Source organism: Neltuma alba, unplaced genomic scaffold (genome assembly GCF_004799145.2).
Source record: "Neltuma alba isolate B1F8T4 unplaced genomic scaffold, ASM479914v2 tig00007211_pilon, whole genome shotgun sequence".
In the NCBI taxonomy this organism is placed as follows: domain Eukaryota; kingdom Viridiplantae; phylum Streptophyta; class Magnoliopsida; order Fabales; family Fabaceae; genus Neltuma; species Neltuma alba.
The window spans coordinates 44372-59388 of NW_021634710.1; the positions used below are offsets into that span (position 1 = coordinate 44372).

Genomic DNA, 15017 nt, shown 5'->3' on the forward strand with positions numbered 1-15017 from the left:
TTTTTACAATATAATCATCTTTTTATCTCTTAAATTTGATCGTCGTGTTGAAAAAAGAAGTACAATTGTCACTCCCACGCATAAAAACACCCCAAAAGAGGGAACCTCACATGATAGCCCCTGCCACTGTAATATCATAAATGTATAATTCTTATTCTTGATTTTTGTAAGGCCATGCCATTCGTGCAGTGCAGTATGATAGTTCCTCTTGAGCACCTTAATATTAATTAATTCACTATAAATACGTACACATTTTAAACTCAATAAAAATGACATAGATCTGGCATCCATTATTTTAAAGAAAACATCCTCCCTATTTTTTTTAAATATACTCTCATTCTCTCTGTTCTAATATTTTGGGCAAACAAAAAGCTGACACGTGTCATAGGAACTAGTTTTAGTGCTCATCATCTTGATGAACACTATAAACTCATCATAGTTGGACTCCTTATCTCTGATTTAAACAGTCTAGATTTAAAATCTTTAATTAATTATTTTTAGTTGAAAAATATTTTTTAAAAGAATGATGATTAAGAGATTATCTCTACTTTAAATTCTATATATACTAAAATAATTATTTTAAATAAATAAAAATATAAAAAATTAAATATAGACCATCTAAATGAGATATGAATATTTCAGATCTGATGAGTTTAGAATATACTGGTTCTGTGTGGTTTATGAGATGCCGGTAATAACAATCCGTTAAAATTATTCTGGAAACTTGTTCATGGTGCTAGGTCTTAGCACTGAAATCGTGATTTTGAATTAAAAAATAGCTTTTTTAACATTAAGGGTGTTTGGATTATTTTGAAGTTAAAAAAAGATTAATATTTTGCCAGAAATTTTAAAATCAATAAAGGGCCTGTTTATAGAACAATTTATAAGCAACCGTTCAATAGCCAATTATAAGGAATTTTCATTACTATCCCAAACAGTCTGAAACCAGTCCCTTGTTTGCAATTTCAGCGGCAGAGCTGAGAACAGTCTAGGAGGATGTAGAGAGACAGGCGGCGCAAGATGCTACGAGCTGAAAGGCAAAAATCATCGGACTGTCACTATGCATTTATATTTATTCTGCATGCGCCTCAAGTTGTCCACTTAGAAGCCGAGAACCGCCAGAGTAGGTAGGATCGGAGCGTAATGGAGGACCAAAACATTTGACCTTGTTAACGTAATCAAGTGATTTTTTTATTAATACATATAATTTTTTATTGGAAGAAAATTTCTTTGAAATATTGCAGGGACTACAGCTCACAGTAATCAAATGAATTTGAAGACTTTCCTGTTTTCTTAAGTAATAGCTTTGACCCAATCTTCTCGTTCATTTTGCCTTTACACCTTTCCATACAATAAATTTCAAATTCATCTTTCCTTTCGCTACATAAGAAGCCGATCCGCAGGCCCAGGGACCATAAACCCATCCATGCTCCCCAGATCAGATCCTCGATTCTCAAACAAAACCAAGTCCAGCCATGGCTTCGAATCAACAAGTGAAGCTTTTCGGAATCGTAGGAAGCCCAGTTGTGACGAGAGCAGAGATTGCTCTGAAACTCAAGGGAGTGGAATATGAGTACGTTCATGAATCCTTGACTAACAAGAGCGATCTTCTTCTCAAGTACAACCCAGTTCACAAGAAGGTCCCTGTGCTTCTTCACAACGAGAAGCCCATCTGTGAGTCTCTTGTGGTCGTTGAATACGTCGATGAGGCTTGGACTGGCTACCCCATCTTACCTTCTGATCCTTATGACAGAGCCCTGGCTCGTTTCTGGTCTAGGTTCATCGATGACAAGGTGACTAAACACTTCGAGTTTTGTCTTCTCTTTGTTTTCTTATTACGAATTTGAATGATCGGTCACTAAACAAGTGTTTTGTTGCTTGGTTTTAGTTGTTGCCCGCGGTATTTAAAGCAGCGTGGAACCCAGACGTGAAGGAGAGGGAAAAGGGAGCTGAAGAAGCAAGAGAGGCTCTGAAAATTCTGGACAACGAGCTGAAAGGGAAGTTCTTTAATGGAGATTCAATTGGGTTTCTGGACATCGCTGCTCTGGTCATCGCTTTCTGGATGCCGATAATTCAAGAAGCTGGTGGGCTTGATCTGTACAGTGCTGAGAGATATCCAAAGCTAGAGAAGTGGGGTCAAGAGATTTTGAATCACCCAGTTGTGAAAGGAGTTCTGCCTCCCAGAGAACATCTCCTCGCCTCCTTCAAAACTCGCTTTCAGAGCATCGCTGCTTCAAAGTAGATGATCACATAAATTACCCATGGTCCATCTTCGACTTACTTAATCATCCCGTGTTGTGATTGAGACTGGGAATAAAATGTGTAACTAGGCTTCGCTCTTGCAAGGGAAACTGACTGTTCTTCGGTTTGGGTTATCATGTCATAAGTCAAGCCTTATTGTTTGTTGTCCTTTCTTAAATCTCATTTTTGTCGTTTTAGTCTGCTAGAGTTTTCTTTAACTTTTGTGTTTCCATGAAAGCACGAGGATCTCTTTTCTATTTGGTGCCAAAACTTCGAAATTCAATCATTTGTTTAATTTTCGGCCAAAAAAAAAAATCATTTGTTTAATTTTGATGCGACTATCATTATCCCCTCTTGCCTTAAAATTGCTGAATGTGTCGCGATTGAGAAGGTTCTTAAAATCAGGTAAGTTTCTTATTCTGAGGAGAGAGAAAAATATTAAATGCTTTCAAAACTCGAGCAGAGTGAATGACACTCTATCATATGCCCTCGATAAATGACTAAAGAAAGTAGATCAGAAACTGAACCTCAGACCGAGAAGCCATAAAACTGCTAAACACAGATATTAGAATCTCCAGGAAAAGCAATGCCATGGCTTCAAATCCACAAACGAGGCTTTACTCTCTGAAACTGAAGTGGAACATGAGGAGGACGTGTATTTTAAGAGGGGCTGAAGAACAAAATTGATCTTCTGATCCAAACTCCAATACAAATCCAATTCATGGGGAGATTTCTGTTTTTCTTCACAATGAGAAACCTATATGCGAGCCACTTCTGTTCATGAACTGCTAAACCACTAATTATACTACCTCCGATAGTAATTATAAGGTCTCATTTGTAAACTAGAAACGAGATCTTATACTGGAGGTTGTACAAAGACATTGGGACAGTCAGTTGAACTTGCTAGACTACAGAAACTCAGTGCCAAAGAGGATTATTAGTCAAGAGGATTTGGATCCCTCTTGCTATTGGGCTTGGTCTTTCACGCCCTTAAGATGAGGGCTGTACGAGGGCGCTGCTTTTACATTGTGCAATCCAGGCCCAGTCATTGCCGTTGCCCAACTTAGTATCTGTTCTCTCTATTTGGACATCTGTACAATAAATTTCAAGGAACAAAAAACCGGACCGGGTATTAAACCGGTTGAGACAGTGGGTTAAGGGTTACTGGTCGGACCGAGGTCGGACCGGGGTCAGACCGGTCATATTAAAATAAAATAATTTAATTCATAATATTATGTATCTTGTTGATAAAAATGCAACCAGTAAAGGATATACTCCTCATCAATTGAATACGATGTATCTTGTTGACTCAATCTTAAAACTTTAAAGTACTATCAGTTATGATTGAGGGGGGGGGGCAGAAGCAAGAACGGTGAATGCTGTTTATAAGCTTATTTGTTGCGATGCCTTAACATTAATTTACTTACAGTTCCAAATTCCAATACAAGGCAAGTATATTTTTGCCATAAATCATATCCTCTGTCTCTCAACTAAAGATTTTTCTCTTGTTAAAATTAAAAACGAAAAAAAGATACTTTTCCTAGGTACAATCTTAATCTTTACATGCGCAGCAGCGTAGGAAATAACCGGTTATCTCCTCCCTTCCCAAACCTTTCGTTCAACAGCAAAAGAGAAAGAAGGCACAATCCAGCTGAAAGGGAAAATTTTTGAGCTTACCCACACACAACTTAATGCATCGAAGACGAAGGGAACACTAACTTGCGATGAAGCGATTTTGGGGCTTAGACCTGCGGCAACTTGCGATGATTGCGATTTTGCATTTTGGAGCTCAGACCCTCAGACTTACAAGCTTAGATGGTTGAGGGAGACTGGAGATCAGACTTGCGAGATTGCGATTTTGGAGCTCTGTCGAACAAGGAGCTCTGCCGGAGATCGCTGTGCTGTCAGTGACGCCAGGGAGCAAGGATTTTGGAGGAGGTGATTTTGGTTTTAGGGAGGGAGGCGAGATGCTATTTTGCGAGCCAGAGGAAATGGGGAATCAGATATTCAGATTCGGGGGAGGGAAATAGGGGGAAGTCGACGGGAAAGGGAATTAGGAAAGGAAGAAGGAATTTTTTTTTTAAACGGAACCGGCTGACCCAGTGAACCGGGATTACCCGGTTTTGTACCGGTTATGACCGGTTCAACCGGTTCTTTACCGGTTCGATAGGATCCCGGTTCAACTCCTGAACCAGACCGGACTGCAGACCGGTTCACCGGTTTTCCGGTCGAACCGGCCGGTCCGGTCCGGTTTTTTTTCCATCCATGATAAATTTAGTCTCAATTTTCCCACGTGTGATTTGGGGGATAGTTCGAATTTATAAAATTTTTTTTTCTGGTCAGATGCATATTCAATGCTTATTAATTTACATAAATGATAATAAAAACATTTTAGTAAAAATGAACATAATTGTAGTTCATAATTTTAAAAGGACAGTGTGATTTGATAATCTCTTGGAAAATGACAGTAGTGTGCAACTGCAAAAAATTAATACTCCTCCGATACTTAATATAGGACTCAATTCTTGAGTTGGTTTTGGTCCTAAATATAAGACTCATTTCTCATATTTATCAATGTTCTCTAAATTATCCCTATAGATACTCTCTCAACCATAATCAAGTAGAAAAGGGAGATGAGGTATTAAGAAGGATGATTATGATATTTTAGGAAAAATGTGTCATTTTTTTTATAATTAACTAACTTACCTAACTTCCTTAATCTAATCAAATTAGTTAAATGGGTCTTATATTAAGGACCGGAGGAGTACCTAGTTGCATGTACTTATAATGAGATTATGTAAGGTAAACGCGTAGTTTTTGAATGATTCAACCACCAAGTCAAGTAAATTATCAGCCTTCTGTTTTTTTTTTTTCTGGGTCACCAAAGGAAATATCACACACAAAAACACAGGCACAAAGCAGCATGCCCATGAGCGTGCTCCAGGAGATGAGCTTTCCTATAAAAATGTGTCGCTTTTCCGCCTGTCAGTTTCCACTGAAGAGTCTTTTTGAGCAGTATTAACGTTGCCTGTCTAGCTAATCTCGGATCGGATCGGATCCTCCTAAACTAATCCTCTTCAACTACTCTTCTCATAAATGTACTCCTCCGGTCCTTAATATAAGACCTATTTAACTAATTTGATTAGATTAAGGAAGTTAGGTAAGTTAGTTAATTATGAGAAACGTGATGCGTTTTTCCTAAAACACCATAATCATCTTTCTTAATACCCCATCTCCCTCTTCTACTTGATTATAGTTGAAGGAGTATCCATGGGGGTAATTTAGAGAAAATTGATAAATATGAAAAATAGGTCTTATATTTAAGACCAAAACCAATTTAATAATTGAGTCCTATATTAAGGACCGGAGGAGTATCTACTGCTACATCACACTGATGAATCGGCTGTATTCACCCTTAGCGCGTCTTTACCCTCCTCGCGGCTATATAAGAAACTACCGAAGGACCCATCACATGCAGATCAGATCTTGAATGTCAAGCTCTGCGGCAAAAGAATAAGAAGCAGCAAACAGGCATATGGCTGAAAAGCAAGAGGTGAGGCTTTTCGGAATCGTGGGAAGCCCAGAGACGACGAGGGTAGAGATTGCCCTGAAGCTTAAGGGAGGGGCATATGAGTACGTTCATGAGTCTCCCACGAACAAAAGTGATCTTCTTCTCAAGTATAACCCAGTTTACAAGAAGGTTCCTGTGCTTGCCCACCACGGAAAGCCAGTATATGTGACTCTCTTGTGATTCTTGAATACGTTGATGAGACGTGGAAAGCTTGTCCCATCTTGCCTTCTGATCCTTACCAGAGAGCCTTGGCTCGTTTCCGGTCCAAGTTCATCGACGACAAGGTTAGAGAACTCAAGTTGCATCTTTTCTCTGTCTTCTAATTAGTAGGAATTTGGGCTGAGTTCTGAAATGCAAAATCATTAAACCTCTCTTAACATTTTCTATGATCATTTAGCTTATAAACAAGCTTTCTGCTTAGGGAAAAAAGTTTGTCTCTCTCCCTGAAATATTTGTTCAAAACAGGATTTTTTGTGCTAAATTGGATCGTCGTGCTTAAAAAAGAAGTAAACTTGTCTCTCCCACGCATAAAAACTCCCCAAAAGAGGGAACCTGACATAATAGCCACTACCACTTTAAAATTATTATCATAAATGTCTAATTCTTGTTCTTGTTTTTTGCAAGGCCATGCCATTCGTGCAACATGATAGTTCCTTTTGAGCACCTTAAAATTAATTAATTCACTGTAAATACGTACACGTTTTAAACTTCAATTAAAAGGAAAATTTTTTTTGAAGGAATGATGGTTAAAAAATTATCTCTATTTTAGATTATATATATATTAAAATAATTATTTTAAATAAATAAAAAAAGTCAAATAATGACCATCTAAATGAGATATAGATGTTTCAGATATGCTGAATTTAAGTGCACTGGTTCCATGCCCTTTATTAAGTCATATGAAGATCAGATGCGGGTAATAACAGATTTGTTAAAACTAATCCGACAAAAACTTGTTTATGGTGCAGATCTTAGGGTGTGTTTGGATGAAACCAAACTATGGTTTGGAGAATAGCTTTTGGAGAATAGATTCTAAAAAAAATAGATTTTGGGAAGAATAGATTTTGTGAAAAAGTGATTTTGAGAAGTGTGAGTGTTTGGATAGTTGTTATTAAAAGTACTTTTTATATATACAAATTGGCATAAATTAATATGATAATTATAGAAAAATATATTTATGATATATTTTAATTTGAAGGAATAAAATTGTTAATAATATATTTTTATTAACATATATTAATAATATATAAGATAATATAATTAATAAATAATTAATATGTATATATATTTATAAGATATAAGATTAAATATATTTATAAAAAAAAACAACAAGATACATATCTTATAGGCTCTCACACTCTTCCTTTTCCTCCAAAAATAAAAAATTTCTGCTTTTCTCAAAACCATGGTTTTGGACTCAAAACCATGGTTTTGAACCCAAATCGTGGTTTTGATTTTTTTAAGGTTGTTTGGCTAACATTGGTGACAATCTTTCCGGTTATCATAGCTCTGGTATTCAAAGCTGAGAGTCCTAACGTGGCCCGTTGATGAGTTGAGAATGAGTGGCCTTACCTGGACAGAGCCTTGAATATCAGACTATGCTAGCTTGGTCCGATTCAGCTAACACCCCCGAGTGTGCTTTCCTCATGAGTTCTCTCTAAATTTCTCTCTTCTTCTGAAAGCCTCACTTATGATATCTTTCTTCTGTCGCCAGAGATTCTAAGTATGCTCTGCACTTGCTTCTTTAAGAGGATCCTGTGCATCAGAAAATAGAATCTGACCACGATCCATGAAGGAGTGTTTGGTGACAATCTTTCCGGTTATCATAGCTCTGGTATTCAAAGCTGAGAGTCCTAACGTGGCCCGTTGATGAGTTGAGATTTTTTTTGTTGAAGTTAAAAAAGATTAATATCTTGCCAGGAATTTTAAAATCAATGAAAACAGTCCCTTATTTTCAATTTCAGCGGTAGGGTGGAGAATAGTCTAGAAGGATGTAGAGAGATAGGCGGCGCAAGATGCCGTGAGCTGAAAGGCAAAAATCATCGAACTGTCACTATCCATTTATATTGGGCTTGTTTGGTTGTCACCTGAACAATATCAATTTTGAGTTAATAATCTGAAATTATGGTTTTAGAGTCTAAAATCATAATTTTAAGAGAAGTGAATATATTTTGCTTCTAATTCAAATTAAAGAGTATAATTGTATCTGTTAGAGTAGTTCTCAACAATAATATGACTTTAACATCCCTCAATTATTTTTTTATAAACATATTTAATCTTATATCTTACAAATATATATACACATATTAATTATTTATTAATTATATTATCTTATGTATTATTAATTATATTGGTAAAAAAATATATTATTAACAATTTTATTCCTTCAAATTAAAATATATCATAAAATCTATCTTTTATGTAGAAAATGTATTAACAACTATCCAAACATTTGGCGGCTAATACATATAATTTAACGTAATCAAGTGATTTTTTTATTAATACATATAATTTTTTATTGGAAGAAAATTTCTTTGAAATATTGCATTGACTAAAGACAGCTCACAGTAATCAAATCAATTTGAAGACTTTCCTGTTTTCTTCAAGTTATAGCTTTGACCCAATCGTCTCATTCATTTTTCCTTCACACCTTTCCATGCAATAAATTTCAAATTCATCTTTCCTTTTGCCATATAAGAAACCGATCCGCAGGCCCAGGGACCATAAATCCATCCGTTCCCCCCCAGATCAGATCCTCGATTCTCAAACAAAACCAAGTGCAGGCATGGCTTCAAATCAACAAGTGAAGCTTTTCGGAACCGTAGGAAGCCTATTTGTGACGAGAGCAGAGATTGCTCTGAAACTCAAGGGAGTGGAATATGAGTACATTCATGAGTCCTTGACCAACAAAAGCGATCTTCTTCTCAAGTACAACCCAGTTCACAAGAAGGTCCCTGTGCTTCTTCACAACGAGAAGCCCATCTGTGAGTCTCTTGTGGTCGTTGAATACGTCGATGAGGCTTGGACTGGCTACCCTATCCTGCCTTCTGATCCTTATCAAAGAGCCCTGGCTCGTTTCTGGTCTAGGTTCATCGATGACAAGGTGATTAAACACTTGGAGCTTTGTCTTCTCTTTGTTTTCTTATTACGAATTTGAATGATCGGTCACTCAACAAGTGTTTTGTTGCTTGGTTTTAGTTGTTGCCCGCGGGATTTAAAGCAGCGTGGAACCCGGACGTGAAGGAGAGGGAAAAGGGAGCTGAAGAAGCAACAGAGGCTCTGAAAATTCTGGAAAACGAGCTGAAAGGGAAGTTCTTTAATGGGGATTCAATTGGGTTAGTGGATATCGCCGCTCTGTTCATCGCTTTCTGGATGCCGATAATTCAAGAAGCTGGTGGGCTTGATCTGTACCGTGCTGAGACATATCCCAAGCTAGAGAAGTGGGGTCAAGAGATTTTGAATCACCCAGTGGTGAAAGGAGTTTTGCCTCCCAGAGAACATCTCCTCGCCTTCTTCAAAACTCGCTTTCAGAGCATCGCTGCTTCAAAGTAGATGATCCCAAAATTACCCATAATCCAGCTTCGATTTACTTAATCATCCGGTGTAGTGATTGAGACTTGGAATAAAACACGTGTAACTAGGCTTTTCTCTTGCAAGGGAACCTGACTGTTCTTCGGTTTGGGTTATCACGTCATAAATCAAGCCTTATTGGCTGTCGTCCTTTCTTAAATCTCATTTTTGTCGTTTTGGTCTGCTAGATTTTTCTTTAACTTGTGTGTTTCATGAAAGCACGAGGATCTCTTTTCTATTTGGTGCCAAAACTTCGAAGTTCAATCATTTGTTTAATTTTGATGCGACTATCACTATCCCGTGTTGCCTTAAAATTGCTGAATGTGTCGCGATTGAGAAGGTTCTTAAAATTAGATAAGTTTTAGTCTGAGTAAAAATATTAGATGCTTTGAAGACTTGAGCAGAGTGAATGACGCTACAATGTGCCCTCCATAACTGACCAAAGAGAGTAGATCAGAAACCGAACCTCAAACCGAGAAACACGGATATTAGAATCTCCGGCAAAAGCAATGCCATGGCTTCAAATCCCCAAACGAGGCTTTACTCTTCGAAACTGAAGTGGGAGATAGGGACACATATTTATGAATGGCTGAAGAGTAAACTTGATCTTCTGATCCAAACTCCAATACAAATCCAATTCATGGGGAGATTTTCGTGCTTCTTCACAATGAGAAACCAATATGCGAGTCGCTTCTGTTCATGAACTGCTAAGCCAATAATTATACAAAATATTGGGACATTCAGCTGAACTTGCTAGACTGCAGAAACTAGGTGCCGAAGAGTTTTTTTTTTTTTGGCCTGAAAGGTAATTCTATTCAAGATACTGTCGGGTTCTAATATGGGCTCCTCTTTCGGGTGTGTTTCGAACTTTGATTTGCTATGTTATGAGGGATTAGCCCCTTCTGCTAAACTCAACCGTCTATTGGTCAAAGAGGATTATTGGTGAAGAAGATTTGGATTCCTCTTGCTACTGGGCTTGGTCTTTCACGCCCTTAAGATGAGGGCTGTACAGGGGCTCTGTTTTCAGAATATGCAATACAGGCCCAGTCATTGCCACTGCCCAACTTAGTATCTATTCTCTCTATTATGACGTCTGTACAATAAATTTAGTCTCAATTTTCCTCCCTGTGATTTAAGGGGAAAAAGGTAGTTCGAATTTTTAAAATTTTGTTTTTATCTGATCAGATGAATATTCAATGCTTATTAATTTACATAAATGATAATAAAAACATTTTAGTCAAAATGAACATGGTTGTAGTTCATAAGGTTAAAAGGACCGCGTGATTTGGTTATCTCTTGGAAAATGATAGTAATATGCAATTGAGAAAAATTGATATCTAATTGCATGTATTTTATAATGAGACGATGTAAGGTAAACATGTGGTTTTTGAATGACTCAACCACCAAGTCATGTAAATTATCAACCTCCCGTTTTTTCTTTTCTTTTGTTTTTTTTTTTGGGGGTCGCAAAAGGAGATATCACACACAGAAAGCAGCATGCCCATGAGTGTGCTTCAGGAGATGAGCTTTCCTATAAAAATGTGTCGCTTTTCCACCTGTCAGTCTCCACTGAAGAGTCTTTTTGAGCAGCACTAACGTTGCGCGTCTAGCTAACCTCGGATTAGATCCTCCTAAACTAATTTTCTTCAACAACTCTTCTCATAAATGTACCTACCACCATATCACATTGATGAATCAATTTTATTCACCCTTAGCGTGTCTTTACCCTCCTCATGGCTATATAAGAAACCACCGAAGGACCCATCACATGCAGATCAGATCTTGAATGTCAAGTTCTGCAGCAAAAGAATAAGAAGCAGCAAAGAGGCATATGGCTGAAAAGCAAGAGGTGAGGCTTTTTGGAATCGTGGGAAGCCCAGAGACGACGAGAGTAGAGATTGCCCTGAAGCTTAAGGGAGTGGCATATGAGTACGTTCATGAGTCTCCCACCAACAAAAGCGATCTTCTTCTCAAGTATAACCCAGTTTACAAGAAGGTTCCTGTGCTTGCCCACCACGAAAAGCCAGTATGTGACTCTCTTGTGATTCTTGAATACGTTGATGAGACGTGGAAAGCTTGTCCCATCTTGCCTTCTGATCCTTACCAGAGAGCCTTGGCTCGTTTCTGGTCCAAGTTCATCGACGACAAGGTTAGAGAACTCAAGTTGCATCTTTTCTCTGTTTTATAATTAGCAGGAATTTGGGCTGAGTTCTGAAATGCAAGGTCATTAAACCTCTATTAACCTTTTCTATGATCATTTAGCTTATAAACAAGCTTTCTGCTTAGGAAAAAATTTTGTCTCTCTCCCTGAAATATTTTTTCAAAAAAGGATTTTTTGTGTTGAAGTTTTTATTATGGAGCATAGGCGATTAATTAGCTGAGCATTGTGCAGGTGATACCAGCAATATTCAAAGCATCCCTGAACCCAAACGAGAAGGAGAGAGAAAAAGGGAAGGAAGAAGTATCGGAGGCTCTGCAAATAATGGAAAATGAGCTGAGAGGGAAGTTCTTCCATGGAGATTCAATTGGGATTGTGGACATTGCTGCCGTGTACGTTGCTTTCTGGCTTCCAATAATTCAAGAAGCCGGCGGCCTTCAACTCTTTACTGCTGACAAATTCCCAAAGCTTGAGAAATGGACTCATGAATTTCTGAATCTCCCTTATGTGAAGCCAACTTTACCTCCAAGAGAAAAGCCCCTTGCCTACTACAAAAATCTCTTTCACAGCCTTGCTTCTTCCAAGTAGACGAACCAAGCATGTGCTATTATCAGTGGTGCATCTTTCATGAGTTTTGTAGTTTCATGTCAAAATAAAATATAAACATCTCAGGTTGACTCAGATGCTATTAAAAAAAAATGCAGTGGATCGTAGGGATTTATCTTGATGGTTATGTGCTTGGATTAATGTGTCATGTGCAAAATTTATGATATGATGCCGTTCATTACACCGTCTTTGGTTCTTATTAGGTATGGGGCTCCAATACTGAAGGGTGGGCTTGCAAAAACTCAAACCCACTCTTCCAAACTACAAATGACAACATTATGGGAAATGGGCTCCATTGTTTTACCTTTCAATTCCGAAGGGTAGCCCACCTTGTAGTCCATATTCCATTACCCTTTAACTTTTTAGTCTGTACCAAAAAAAAAAAACCTTTTTAGTTTGATGTATCAAATGTACCAAAAGAAAAACCAACAGGGTTCGGTCTAGAAAGGGCTTAGTCTTCCACAACGTGGTGAATCAAGGTTTGAATCCCCGCTGGGAGAGATATCCGCATTTAGTGTCCGACAGTGCATCGAATATGATTGCTTCCAATAAAAGGGTATCCATGCTTTAGCAAAAAAAATCTAATTAAGCATCAGGTCTAATAAACCGATTTGTGGGAACAAGTTAAAAACTTGGGATTAGCTTGGTTAAATATTTCTTCTTTGTTTTTTTTTTCTTTTTAATGTTGTCATTGAGTATATTTCGTGTGTCGTTCATCAGATAAATTAAATTATCCTTTTTGTGCGTGTTCTCCCCTTTCCTCCCTTCTGCTTTGCACGCGCACAGATGAGTAAAATTGATATATATATATATATATAGTGTATATATCTCTGTATTTAAACTTTATAGCATTTTTATTATGTTTATGACTAGTGATTCAATTAAAATATAAACAAACATTAAGTTTAACAATTTAATTCAAACAAGGAATGCGCTTGAATATTTATAGCTCTTGGACAAAATGTGAAAGGAGAGGAGAGTTAGACAGAACAGATGCAAAAGCAGCTTTGGATTAAATGAAAGTAGAAATTATATATATATATATATATATATATATATCTCTCTCTCTCTCCCCCACAAGTCATTATGTGAAAAGGCAAAGGAGAAGTGGAGACCAACTTTAGTTGTTAGGAGTTATAGCCGTTGGTAGAATGAGCCTTTCACATAACTCTTTCTTTTTTTGTTGTTTTCATCTGCAAATTCTGTTGGAACAACTTTCTTCATCATTGTCATTGCTATGATCAAATAGAAAGTGTGTGTTAGTTTTGGTTTGGAGTAGGCTAAGCCTTGTAAGGAAAGTTATTAACTAACTTCTCATCACCCCACTAATCATATTTCTGTTTAACACAAGCCCCCCCTTATTTTTGTAGGCTCATTTTCATTAAAGTTAAACACATTAAAAGGAACCTAATAAGGATAGAAATGTAATTATGAACACAGTCTACCTTTTCGTTTGTTATCTTTGTTGTACATATTGTTACTGGTACTTATGCTTGGTTGTATATATATTGATTAGTTGTTGATAGAACACAATGACATTGTGTGATTCATATTAGCCGACCTTACCTAACGGGATAAGGCTTGTTTTGTTATATATACTACCTGTCCTAATTATAAGAGCCAGTTGACTAATTTGAGATTAAGGAAGTAAGTTGAGTTAGTTAGTTGTCCTAAATAGGTGTTGTCTTTCCTAAAATATCCTTACTAATCAAGTGTATTAACTAGAACTATAATTATTAGAAGGACTATCTTGAAAAAAATTGAGTAAATATGAGAAACAAAGTGGATTGGGGTCTTATATTAGGATCAAAATAAAAGTCAAATAGGGTTTTATATTAAGAGGTAGTATTATAATATTGTTGCTGGTCCTTAGGATACCTTTCATGGGATGCTTCATCCAAAAATATCCTGACAATAAAATCGTTTGAACACTTTATGTGGGTTTGTTAATAAACTAAATTAGAAAAGAAATGTAAGTACATGGAATGAAATTTGGATGAGATAGATTTAGATGTAACTTGCTAGTTTAAAAAAAAAATGCAACTTTTAAATAGTTAGTTGTTATTTTTCTTTTTCACACATGAAAATTAATATAACTGAGGTTCTAATAACTTATCAAGATTAGGATATACCTCAAGACTTGAGGAACATTTACGAAGTATTCATAGATTGCCCTCCTATTGACTCATCCAAATTCAAATATTACTGAGCTTAGAAAAAAAAATTCTCTCCTTATCTAACTTCAGTGTGAATCTACCATTAGAGACAATCTACTGTCACAAAGTTATAATTTTTAAGAAAAAGGTCACTTTAGTGAGTTCAGGACATATCAGAGCTTGATGTTGGATTTTATCAAGAAAGAAAAAAAAAGAGAAAATGGAAAGGACAAATCAGAGCGGAGGCAAAGCAAAAGAGATTAGGAATAATAATAATAGTTAATTGCTAAGGGCTCCCGCAGGGTAATTGCTTAGTATTTGAGAAATGAGGATGTCTTCTCTCCCACACTCAAATCATCAAAGTTAAAACTTTTTTTAAAATAATGTTAGATATGATTTCTTTTCTCTCACTGAATAAAAAACGATGCACTAATTTTTGTAGGAAAATTAATTTGTAATCAGTATTTTAAACATTATATTATCATTAATCTTTAAATTGGAATTAAAAAAGTTCACAGTTTACCAGTCTAAACATTACTAAATAATTAAGTTATTTTGTACGAAAATAAAAAGTGTTTGCAAATAAATATTTAAAAGATAAAAAAGTGGATCAAAATGTTTTGCAGTAAACCTTCATGAAATGATTTGGACAAAATCTAATAATTATATTAAATTTATAACCAGAATATCAAAATTTTAATTTAGAGAAATAATT

General features: G+C 36.4%; 2 protein-coding genes and 1 pseudogene across 2 annotated transcripts; all 3 read left to right on the top strand.

Annotated features, from left to right (window-relative positions):
- Positions 1-1358: 1358 nt before the first annotated feature.
- On the top strand, positions 1359-2438 carry LOC114752013 (probable glutathione S-transferase). The gene is made up of 2 exons (XM_028940732.1): positions 1359-1793; positions 1889-2438. Exons 1-2 carry the CDS (start codon positions 1476-1478, stop codon positions 2240-2242), a joined length of 672 nt encoding a protein of 223 aa, XP_028796565.1. The 5' UTR covers positions 1359-1475; the 3' UTR covers positions 2243-2438.
- A 3338-nt stretch (positions 2439-5776) lies between these two features.
- LOC114752010 (probable glutathione S-transferase pseudogene) lies at positions 5777-6135 on the top strand (annotated as a pseudogene).
- A 2423-nt stretch (positions 6136-8558) lies between these two features.
- LOC114752011 (uncharacterized) lies at positions 8559-12327 on the top strand. Its single transcript, XM_028940729.1, has 5 exons — positions 8559-8915; positions 9011-9360; positions 10315-10361; positions 11197-11531; positions 11775-12327. The coding sequence occupies exons 1-5, from the start codon at positions 8598-8600 to the stop codon at positions 12126-12128; spliced, it is 1404 nt and encodes a 467-aa protein (XP_028796562.1). The 5' UTR covers positions 8559-8597; the 3' UTR covers positions 12129-12327.
- The last annotated feature ends 2690 nt before the right edge of the window (positions 12328-15017 follow it).